The sequence below is a fragment of the Salvelinus fontinalis genome, chromosome 15 (assembly GCF_029448725.1).
Source record: "Salvelinus fontinalis isolate EN_2023a chromosome 15, ASM2944872v1, whole genome shotgun sequence".
In the NCBI taxonomy this organism is placed as follows: domain Eukaryota; kingdom Metazoa; phylum Chordata; class Actinopteri; order Salmoniformes; family Salmonidae; genus Salvelinus; species Salvelinus fontinalis.
Genome location: NC_074679.1, coordinates 42,434,429 through 42,446,741, shown reverse-complemented (window position 1 = coordinate 42,446,741; position 12,313 = coordinate 42,434,429). Strand labels below are relative to the sequence as shown.

At 42.2% G+C, this 12,313-nt stretch overlaps 1 protein-coding gene across 1 annotated transcript; it reads left to right on the top strand.

Annotated features, from left to right (window-relative positions):
• The first annotated feature begins 504 nt into the window (after positions 1–504).
• On the top strand, positions 505–9,576 carry LOC129812009 (serine/threonine/tyrosine-interacting protein A-like). Its single transcript, XM_055863885.1, has 11 exons — positions 505–723; positions 1,168–1,200; positions 1,351–1,404; positions 2,267–2,364; positions 2,474–2,534; positions 5,738–5,774; positions 7,149–7,188; positions 7,332–7,382; positions 7,499–7,571; positions 7,764–7,857; positions 8,994–9,576. Exons 1-11 carry the CDS (start codon positions 664–666, stop codon positions 9,065–9,067), a joined length of 675 nt encoding a protein of 224 aa, XP_055719860.1. The 5' UTR covers positions 505–663; the 3' UTR covers positions 9,068–9,576.
• The last annotated feature ends 2,737 nt before the right edge of the window (positions 9,577–12,313 follow it).

The window sequence follows — 12,313 nt, the reverse complement described above, 5'->3', positions numbered from 1 at the left end:
TCTGAGTGTGTTTTGAGGGACTGAGGGTTTTACGTTTTTGTTTTGTATTTAGTTTTTTTTGGGACGTTTGAGTGAATTCCATTTTACGTTTTGGATATCCCTTTTTTTATTTGTCATCCGGGATCATTGGGACATCCCTACTCTAACCTTAACCATAAACCTAACCCTAATCTTAACCTTTTTCAATTTCAAATTCAGTGGGGGTAGGGACGTTCCAATGAACCAGATAGCACGGAACCTTTTTTAATTTCCAGCATCCAGTAGTGGGCGGCAATACACCGTTTGCCCTAAAACATCACAGGAGAAGAAGAATGGTTTTCACTAGTTACCATGAAAACAACCAGTTTTAGTCTTAATTTAAGTTTATGTTTTGGCATAAGGTTAGCCGCGTGGTTAGGTTGAAGGATAGGTTTAAAATCCCATTTTAAGAAGATAAATTGTAGAAATAGGCATGGTTTATGACTTTGTGGATGTGGTAACTAGTGACGAACGACATCTACGTAACTCATGACGTTACTGTCTTTGGTCACGTGACTCCTCCGAAGGAGCAGCATGGCGGACATATATACGCAACCTCAAAACAAACTCCTGCAATTATACACTTAGCAAACCACGAAAACCGTGCGACAGGCCTAGGCCACGTCCGCCTGAGTACACTGCAACATGGACGAGGATAATAAACTTCAGTTCCCGTCCCTTCCTGCGTCAAAGGATGACCTATTGGTAAGCGCTAGCATGCAAGCTAACAAAATCTTTCTGGTTAGCTAGCAAATGTCATGAACAACTTAGCTAACTTGCGAGTATACTCAAAAACAGCCCTTAACATGAACAACTTAGTCTGATAAAATGTAATCTCACTCGCTAAATCGGACTTTTAGCTAAATGTAATCATGTCTGAAGCATTTTTCAAATTCTCTTGAATCACATTTCTGATATGTTTTCCGTTAGCTACCTAGCTAATTTACCTAGCTAGTTTGCTAACTACCTAACCACATATCGCCAGTCGAAAGAGTTCAGCTAGCTGTCCCATTGGCAAGTGTAGCTTATGCTCGCTACAATAACACATCCGGGTAGGGGTATCTTGTGGCAGATGACTACTGACCGGCTAAGAGAACGAACTAACCAGTCAGTTAACGTATTCCATTGATTTTCTGATCTATTCCACAGGACTGGGCGTATCCAATGAGAAGAGAGATGCAGGTACCGTTAGCTAGTTGCCCTTTTTGTCCCCAAAATGGAATTATTGTAAGGGGCACCAAAAGTGACTGCTGCTGAGTGATATTAGCTATAATAGCGAAATCATGTAATCTCATAATAATGTACCTAAAATCTGTTCATCTCTTGTTTTAGGAGATTCTACCAGGCCTGTTTTTAGGTCCCTACTCAGCTGCTATGAAAAGCAAGGTAATTTGGTATCCCGTAAATCTGCTGGGGTGGCTATTCTTATCTGCTGAGGGCAGGTGTGGGTGTAGGCATTTGTTCCAGACCAGTCAAGCGGAAACCGTTTACTGTTTAAGAACCAAACGGAATGAAACTACCCAAATATTTTTATTTAACCTTTTTTTAGCAAGTCAGTTAAGAACAAATTCTTATTTACAATGACGGCCTACCGCAGCCGAACCCGGACGACGCTGGGCCAATTGTGCGCCGCCCTATGGGACTCCCAATCACGGCCCGGATGTGATGCAGCCTAGATTTGAACCAGTCGAACCACGCCTCTTGCACTGAGATGCAGTGTCTTAGTCCACTCCGCCACAAGTAACGCTAATTTGCAATAGACCAAACGTTTTGCAACAGAATTGGCGTAATGATTACACCCCTGATTCAACCTGTCAAAGTCTTGACTATAGACTGGGTTTAGTTGATTACTAGAAGCAGATGTGTTTCTGCTTGGCTAGATCAAAAGCCAGAACCCACACCGGCCCTCTACGTTGGTCATCGAAACATTGAAGGTCCTCAGCACGGTTTTCCTATAGCGATGGAACTAATGCTTACGAGTGTTTTAATGATCCTACAACGGCCGAATAACAAATTACATGTGTCGTTGGAGCATGTGTTGATACTGATAGGATCGACAGAAAGGCAGGGCTGCTCTCTGATCAGCCTTCTCCATTCAAATCTTACCATGAAATTACAATTATTCCACAATACTAACGACGGATCAGCTCCTAGAGAGATGATTTTGGGAAACCGGGCCCTGGACTATAAAATAACAACATACTGTAGAATCTCAAAAAGTGAACTCAACTCTTTTGTTCTCTTTTAGCTTTCCGTCCTTGAAAGACAGGGGATAACGCACATGGTGTGTGTCCGCCAAGATATCGAGGCCAATTTTATAAAGCCCAACTTCCCACATAAATTTAGGTAAGCGACAAACTGAGAACAGGTACTTGTGGTGTTTATAACTCAGCCAATGACATCTCTCACTTAATATATCAGCTAATTAATGTGGCCTGCTTTCTTCTGTTTTTAGATACCTTGTTTTAGATATTGCTGACAATCCTGTGGAAAACATAATTCGATATTTCCCTATGGTGAGTTTCAGCATGAGTGTGGTGGATAATGTTACATAGTATTGCAGTCGGTCAATAAAAAAAGTGGTCAGCTGAAGCAGATGCTTAGCTACAGGACTGTTTTGCTAGCACAGACTGGAATATGTTCCGGGATTCTTCCGATGGCATTGAGGAGTACACCATATCAGTCACTGGCTTCATCAATAAGTGCAATTGAGGTCGGAAGTTTAAATACACTTAGGTTGGAGTCATTAAAACTCGTTTTTCAACCACTCCACTCCAAACTATAGTTTTGGCAAGTCTATTTTGTGCATGACAAGTAATTTTTCCAATAATTGTTAACAGACAGATTAGATTATTTCACTTATACTTCACTGTATCACAATTCCAGTGGGTCAGAAGTTTACATTCAATAAGTTGACTGTGCCTTTAAACAGTTTAGAACATTCCAGAAAATGATGTAATGGCTTTAGAAGCTTCTGATAGGCTCATTGACATCATTTGAGTCAATTGGATGTGTACCTGTGGATGTATTTCAAGGCCTACCTTCAAACTCAGTGCCAAACAATAGTATGCAAGTATAAACATCATTGGACCACGCAGCCGTCATACCGCTCTGGAAGGAGACATGTTCTGTCTCCTAGAGATGAACGTACTTTGGTGCAAAAAGTGCAAATCAATCCCAGAACAACAGCAAAGGAACTTGTAAAGATACTGGAGGAAACGGGTACAGAAGTATATATCCACAGTAAAACGTGTCCTATATCGACATAACCTGAAATGCTGCTCAGCAAGGAAGAAGCCACTGCTCCAAAACCACCATAAAAAAAGCCAGACTACGGTTTGCTACTTCACATGGGGACAAAGATCGTACTTTTTGGAGAAATGTCCTCTGGTCTGATGAAACAAAAAAAGAACTGTTTGGCCATAATGACCATCGTTATGTTTGAAGGAAAAGGGGGGGATGCTTGCAAGCTGAAGAACACCATCCCAACCGTGAAGCACAGGGGTGGCTGCATCATGTTGTGGGGGTGCTTTGCTGCAAGAGGGACTGGTGTACTTCACAAAATAGATGGCATCATGAGGAAGTAAAATTATGTTGATATATTGAAGCAACAGCTCAAGACATCAGTCAGGAAGTTAAAGCTTGGTCGCAAATGGGTCTTCCAAGTGGACAATGACCCCAAGCATACATCCAAAGTTGTGGCAAAATGGCTTAAGAACAACAAAGTCAAGGTATTGGAGTGACCATCACAAAGCCCTGACCTCAAGCCTATAGAAAATGTGTGGGCAGAACTGAAAAAGCGTGTGTGAGCAAGGAGGCCTAGAAACCTGACTCAATTACACCAGCTCTGTAAGGAGTAATGTGCCAAAATTCACCCAACTTATTGTGGGAAGCTTGAGGAAGGCTGCCCAAAACGTTTGACCTAAGTTAAACAATTTAAAGGCAATGCTACCAAACACTCAATTAGTATATGTAAACTTCTGACCCACTGAGAAATAAAGAAATAAAAGCTGAAATAAAACTTTCTCTACTATTATTCTGACATTTCACATTCGTAAAATTAAGTGGTGATCATAACTGACCTAAGAAAGGGAATTTTTACTAGGATTTGGAATTGTGAAAAACTGAGTTTAAATGTATTTGGCTAAGGTGTATGTAAACTTCCGACTTCAACTGTACATACCCCAACCAGAAGCCATGGATTACAGGCAACATCCGCACTTAGATAAAGGGTAGAGCTGCCGCTTTCAAGGAGTGGGACTCTAACCCGGGAAGCTTATAATAAATCCCGGTATGCCTTCCGAAGAACCATCAAACAGGCAAAGCGTCAATACTGGAATAAGATCGAATCGTACTGACGGATTACCAGGACGTGTATTCCGAGCATGCGCTGACCAACTGGCAAGTGTCTTCATTGACATTTTTAATCTCTCCCTGAGTCTGTAATACCAACTTGTTTCAAGCAGACCACCATAGTCACTGTGCCCAAGAACACTAAGTTAACCTGCCAAAATGACTACCGACCCATAGCACTCACGTCTGTAACCATGAAGTGCTTTGAAAGGCCAGTCATCGCTCACATCAACACCATTATCCCAGAAACCCTAGACCCACTCCAATTTGCATACCACCCCAACAGATCCACAAATGATGTAATTTCTATTGCACTCCACACTGCCCTTTCCCACCTGGACAAAAATAACACTGATGTTAGAATGCTATTCATTGACTACAGCTCAGCGTTCAACACCATAGTGCCCTCAAAGCTCATCACTAAGCTAAGGACCCTGGGACTAAACACCTCCCTCTGCAACTGGATCCTGGACTTCCTGATGGGCCACGCCCGGGTGGTAAGGGTAGGTAACAACACATCTGCCACGCTGATCCTCAACATGGGTGCCCCTCAGGGGTGCGTGCTCAGTCTCCTCCTGTACTCCCTGTTCACTCATGACTGCATGGCCAAGCACGACTTCAACACCATCATTAAGTTTGCCGATGACACAGCAGTAGTAGGCCTGATCACCGACAACAATGAGACCGCCTATAGTGAGGAGGTCAGAGACCTGGCCGAGTGGTGCCAGGACAACAACCTATCCCTCAACGTGATCAAGACAAAGGAGATGATTGTGGACTACTGGAAAAAGAGGACCGGCCACACCCCCATTCTCATCGACAGGGCTGAAGTGGAGCAGGTTGAGAGCTTCAAGTTCCTTGGTGTCCACATCACCAACAAACTATCATGGTCTAAACACCAAGACACACACCATGGGTCCTCAGATCCTCAAAGTTTTACAGCTGCACCATTGAGAGCATCCTGACTGGTTGCATCACTGCCTGGTATGGCCTGCTCGGCCTCTATACCAGGCGGTGTCCGAGGAAGGCCCTGAAAATTGTCCGACTCCAGCCACCCTAGTCATAGACTGTTCTCTCTGCTACCGCACGGCAAGCGGTACCGGAGTGCCAAGTCTACGTCCAAAAGGCTTCTTCCCCCAACCCATAAGACTCCTGAACAGCTGGTCAAATGGCTACCCAGACTATTTGCATTGCCTCCCTACGCTGCTGCTACTCTCTATTTATTATCTATGCATAGTTACTTTAACTCTACCTACATGTACATATTACCTTGACTAACCGGTGCCCCCGCACATTGCCTCTGTACCTTGCCTGCCCTGTCATGTTATTGTTAAAGGCCTAAATGTATATATTTTTCTCTCCACAGATTAAAGAATTTATTGATGGCTGTTTAGCCAGTGGAGGTAATAAACATTTCTTTAATTGAATAGTATCTTGTCTTTAGAATTTAGTTGCAATAAACTGGGTGCGGGTACTTTTATTTCAATGTTACAGTTCTTGTACCCTGCACCTTGAGAATTGTTGGAATTTGCAGAACTCTTTACAATTTGGAACTCTTTACAATATACACTACTGTTCAAAAGTTTGGGGTCACTTAATTGTCCTTGTTTTTGAAAGAAAAGCTAAAAATGTTGTCCATTAAAAGACCATCAAATTGATCAGAAATACAGCGTAGACATTGTTAATGTTGTAAATGCTGTACCTTTCCCTTCACAGAACAGCGCAAACTGGCTCTAACTAGAATAGAAAGAGGAGTGGGAGGCCCCAGTGCACAACTGAGCAAGAGGACAAGTACATTAGTGTCTAGTTTGAGAAACAGACGCCTCACAGGTCCTCAACTGGCAACTTCATTAAATAGTACCCGCAAAACACCAGTCTCAACGTTAACAGTGAAGAGGCGAATCTGGGATGCTGGCTGTCTAGGCAGAGTTCCTCTGTCCAGTGTCTGTGTTCTTTTGCCCATCTTTTCTTTTTATTGACCAGTCTGAGATATGGCTTCTTCTTTGCAACTCTGCCTAGAAGGCCAGCATCCCGGAGTCGCCTCTTCACTGTTGATGTTGAGACTGGTGTTTTGCGGGTACTATTTAATGAAGCTGCCATTTGAGGACTTGGGAGGCATCTGTTTCTCAAACTAGACACTAATGTACTTGTCCTCTTGCTCAATTGTGCATTGGGGACTCCCACTCTTTCTATTCTGGTTAGGGCCAGTTTGCGCTGTTCTGTGAAGGGACTAGTACACGGCGTTGTACCAGATCTTCAGTTTCTTGGCCATTTCTCGCATGGATTAGCCTTCATTTCTGAGAACAAGAATAGACTGACGCGTTTCAGAAGAAAGTTCTTTGTTTCTAGCCATTTTGAGCCTGTAATTAAACCCACAAATGCTGATGCTCCAGATATTCAACTAGTCTAAAGGACAGTTTTATTCCTCCTTTAATCAGAACAACAGTTTTCAGCTGTGCTAACATAATTGCAAAAGCGTTTTCTAATGATCAATATTAGCCTTTTTAAAATGATAAACTTGGATTAGCTAACACAACATGCCATTGGAACACAGGAGTGATGGTTACTGATATTGGGCCTCTGTACGCCTATGTAGATATGCCATAAAAAATCTGCTGTTTCCAGCTACACTAGTCAATAACAACATTATCAATGTCTACACTTTCTGATCCATTTGTTGTTTTAATGGACAAAAAATTTGCTTTTCTTTCAAAAACAAGGGGATTTATAAGTGACCCCACTTATATCTTGACTCTGTCCTTGTCTTGTTCACATAGGAAAGGTACTAGTTCATGGAAACGCAGGGATATCAAGAAGGTTTGTCACATCTCATGTTATCGATTTGATTTTGAATAGATCCATAGTGTTTGAAAATACTCTTGTCTGCTTGTCTATTGATCATGCTTGATCTTCCTGTTAGATCAGTATTACTCTCAATCACAATTGTCTTGTCTTTTCAGCGCTGCCTTAGTTATTGCATACCTTATGGAGACATTTGGCATAAAGTACAGGTAAGACCGCTCAACAAACCAAGCAGGTTTAATTTATTGCACAGACACTGTCCCAGATGCATTGTGACCAAATATCTAGTAAAATGTCCTTCTGAAATGTGCTGGTTCTTCTACAGGGATGCTTTCAGCCACGTTCAGGAGAGGAGATTCTGCATCAACCCCAACGTGGGCTTTGTGCATCAATTACAGGTAGGGTCCTGTGTATCAAGTCGTGAACTCATAATCTTTCAAACAGCTCTGATCACTGAGATTACATGAGGCATATTCAATGGTTTTCAACTTTACAAATGTGGCAGATGGATGTCTGCTTGATACGAGACATTTCTGTCTGAATGGTTTGTAAATGCTGCGCTCTCCATCTCTTGATGTCGGGTTTTCTAGGAATATGAAGCGATCTACTCAGCTAAACTAACCATCAAGATGATGTCACCAATACAGCTGGGCAGATCGTTCTCCCTGCATGCTGGAATGCCAGGTCAGTGTGTGCATCTTCCATTCAGGTTACAGGAACCTGGGCTCATTCCACGCTTACCAGACACGTCTGTGTCACCATGGGTGCATTTTAAGATGACTTACCAACGGCCTAGAATGCCCTCGATTGCAGTCGGCGGAGGTTCTTATGTACAGACAACACATTTAGTGGTTTTCCAACCGCAAAGCTCATATAGCAACAGGGCAGCGTCAAAATAGCCACCGTTGTTCAATAGAGGTTTTAGTTAGAGAAGAGTTTATTGTGACATTCTACCACCCTACATCGTCCAACAGATTTAAAAACACTCAAACTAAATATCATATTGCGGTGAGAGGTCTCTCAAATATCACATTCGTTTGGATCCACTATAGCAGGAGTACTCAAGTACTATTTGAAGTTCCGGTCACACACCTTTCCTAGGTGGCAAACCCCCACCTCGAAACCCATGCGACCCAAACTGTTCACAGCCCTCTTGGCGGAGATAGAATTTTTCATTTTAAAGCTAATTTCCCGCAATTCTACACATTTTCCATGCCCTATGAGAGTTTATATGATATCGGGTTGAAGTCCGACTGCGATCTGCCAGTAGAGTATATGGGGGCACTACAGCTTATAAATCATGGCAAATTATTCTTATTCAGGTTCACGTAGGTCAAGCTAAACACCCTAATTAATGATTGGGGGACAATTGTGCTTTCCACAATAGCTGCAGGGTGCAGTGGATGAGGAGCAACTGCAGAGACTTGAATCAAAACTTAAATCAAAACGGCATGACCGCCAATCATGTGGTTTATGCAGTCGACATGTAGGCTCAACTTTTATCCCCATGTTACAATATGCATTGAAAGAAGTTGATCAGCAACTGAGCAGAATTGATGCTCTCAAAAGTGCACAAAAACAAGTGGTTCTTTCCCATGAAATTCAGGTGTTTACACAAAGTTTATTAAAGGGATACTTCGGTAATTTCCTACTTAACCAGATTCAGACAAACTCACAGATGCCATTTTTATGGCTCTGCGTGCAGTTTGAAAAAAATGTAAGGTAGCATATTGTCCCGAAGTATCCCACCACCAGTCACTGCTGTTTTTCCCTTTCTTTATTTTTGGATGTTTGACCCTGTGAATGTCTGTACTTCGCAGGCAGCCTGAAACGAAGCCTGGAGGAAGACGAGGACTTCGGGGGAATGCAGGTCACTGCTGCACAGAACGGATAGGTTTATTATGCAGATAGCGGTGTCTTTGCATACAGTGCACTCTTCTTTTTTTTCTTTCTTCTTTTTTTTAAACAAACATTTTTATTGGGATTAAAAATGTAAATATTTCAATTTTTCTAACGGGGAAGGGTGGGGGATTGGGTTCGCTTCCTGACGTCTGAGACCAAAGGGAGGGGGGTACAGTTTCATAAGTGATTATTATTTTTTTGCTGTATGCACTGATGTTTTTTGCAGTTTTATACTATTTAAAGCATTTTGCATTTTCAGCGGGACAGTATTGCAATAATGCACTTTTGATACTTGAATTGTTATTTCTCGCCAGAAGGTGGCAGTTGGCGTAAGGGACAGTAATAGAATGTCAATGCCCTATGGAGAGATGGAGGCCCACATTTGGGATTTGGAAGTGTTGGACAGAGATCAGGCTTAAAATGTGATGGTATTTAAGTGAAAGGGAGAGAAAGCTTGCCAGAGAATTAACGACCCACTGCTCAATAAACAGACTGCTAACATGTCTGTTGTACTGTCATTTCTAGATTATCAAGTTAAAGTAAAAGTCAATGCACCCAAGGAGTATAAGTCAGGTTTATGTATTTCGAGCAATAGACAAAGTAACAACCAGTCGAATGTTAAAGTATTTATTTGCATTTTACATAGAATGTATTCTTATAATTAAATGATCAAATTCAAATGTCTCCAGTTATGACTAATAGTTTAAAAAACTAAGGTTGAATAAATAAGCTTTCACTACAATTACATTTAATTTACCCCACACAAATATACATGGAAATTCTTTGATATCTGATACCAAATGTACTGTAGCTATGTATTTTATGCGACAGAATTTCCTCTTGATTACAAACTTCCTCAGGGCTGATGCAACCCATGTCAAATCAAATTGTATTTGTCACATGCGCCGAATACAACCGGTGGCCAAAAGTTGAGAATGAAACCAATATAAATTTTCACAAAGTCTGCTGCCTCAGTTTGTATGATGGCAATTTGCATATACTCCAGAATGTAATGAAGAGTGATCAGATGAATTGCAAAGTCCCTCTTTGCCATGCAAATGAACTGAATCCCAAAAAAACATTTCCACTGCATTTCAGCCCTGCCACAAAAGGACCAGCTGACATGTCAGTGATTCTCTCGTTAACACAGGTGTGAGTGTTGACGAGGACAAGGCTGGAGATCCCTCTGTCATGCTGATTGAGTTTGAATAACAGACTGGATGCTTCAAAAGGAGGGTGGTGCTTGGATTCATTGTTCTTCCTCTGTCAATCATGGTTAACTGCAAGGAAACACGTGCCGTCATCATTGCTTTGTACAAAAAGGGCTTCACAGGCAAGGATATTGCTGCCAGTAAGATTGCACCTAAATCAACCATTTATCAGATCATCAAGAAGGAGAGCGGTTCAATTGTTGTGAAGAAGGCTTCAGGGCACCCAAGAAAGTCCAGCAAGCGCCAGGACTGTCTCCTAAAGTTGATTCAGCTGCGGGATTGGGGCACCACCAGTACAGAGCTTGCTCAGGAATGGCAGCAGGCAGGTGTGAGTGCATCTGCACGCACAGTGAGGCGAAGACATTTGGAGGATGGCCTGGTGTCAAGAAGGGCAGCAAAAAAAACACATCTCCAGGAAAAACATCAGGGACAGACTGATATTCTGCAAAAGGTACAGGGATTGAACTCCTGAGGACTGGGGTAAAGTCATTTTCTCTGATGAATCCCCTTTTCCGATTGTTTGGGGCATCTGGAAAAAAGTTTGTCTGGAGAAGACAAGATGAGCTCTACCATCAGTCCTGTGTAATGGCAACAGTAAAGCATCCTGAGACCATTCATGTGTGGGGTTGCTTCCCAGCCAAGGGAGTGGGCTCACTCACAATTTTGCCTAAGAACACAGCCATGAATAAAGAATGGTACCAACACATCCTCCGAGAGCAACTTCTCCCAACCATCCAGGAACAGTTTGGTGACGAACAATGCCTTTTCCAGCATGATGAAGCACCTTGCCATAAGGCAAAAGTGATAACTAAGTGGCTCGGGGAACAAAACATAGATATTTCCATGGCCAGGAAACTCCCCAGACCTTAATTCCATTGAGAACTTGTGGTCAATCCTCAAGTGGAGGGTGGACAAACAAAACCCCACAAATTCTGACAAACTCCAAGCCTTGATTATTCAAGAACGGGCTGCCATCAGTCAGGATGTGGCCCAGAAGCTAATTGACAGCATGCCAGGGCGGATTGCAGAGGTCTTGAAAAAGAAGTGTCAACACTGCAAATATTGACAAAGATAAAATGGCGCCTAGAGTGCAAAAGGACATTTAAAACCGAAGGACTCATGGATGACATGTTGATATACTGTAACTTCTGGCGTTAAAATGGGGTATAATGTGGATGTTGCTGTAACATAGTGTGTAAAGGTAACCATGGTCATGTTTGTACTCTACAGTCTATGTTTTTCATCATGGGGAATGTGAAACTGTCTTCCAGACAAGAAAAACATGCTGTGAACACTTATGAGTAAGTCTCAGGTTTATATCATGTGAATATTGCTATGCTGAATCCTTTCAATCAACGGAGTGGTCCCAATGACACTGTCCGGCCATTAGAGCCCAGCTTCTGTTAGTTTTCCTATAAATTAGAGGACTTACTAACCAGAAATTAGATCAAGTTCCACAAGGCAAGGCCACGCACATGGGACGAATGATCCCATCTCCTTAGAAGCCAAAAACACTTATCGAGGAAGCCTTATCCAACTCACCTGAGAGGAACTTTGCCGAACAACACACTCTTCTCACTCACGACGAACCACTAAGTTTTATCTTTACCTAAGGGGACCCGAACATTCCAGTGCATCCTAGTGCCTTAACAAACTTTATCTCGTTGTGTCTGTGTAAAAGTTGTGGCTGTAACTGGTTATTGTAAGACTTTTAGTTGGAATTACATATCAATGAGCAATACTTTCCTGACACTGTTCACAGTGGGTGTTAATCTGTAACCGGGCTGGTCTACCTCTAGTTAGGGAGCCTATAGTTTCACGGCTGTGAAGCTATACTGATGTAGTGTCTCCTTCACTTTTCCTGTTCTCACAAATAATAATTTCCAATTCTCCAAAGTCCTGTTAAAGTGTTATCATATTTGCATGTGAGTAGGCTACATAAGCCTATTCAATTGATCTGCATCGAAGTGCATATCGAGCAACTGGGTTCTTGAAGTCTGAGAGCTTGACGACTATTCAGAATGATA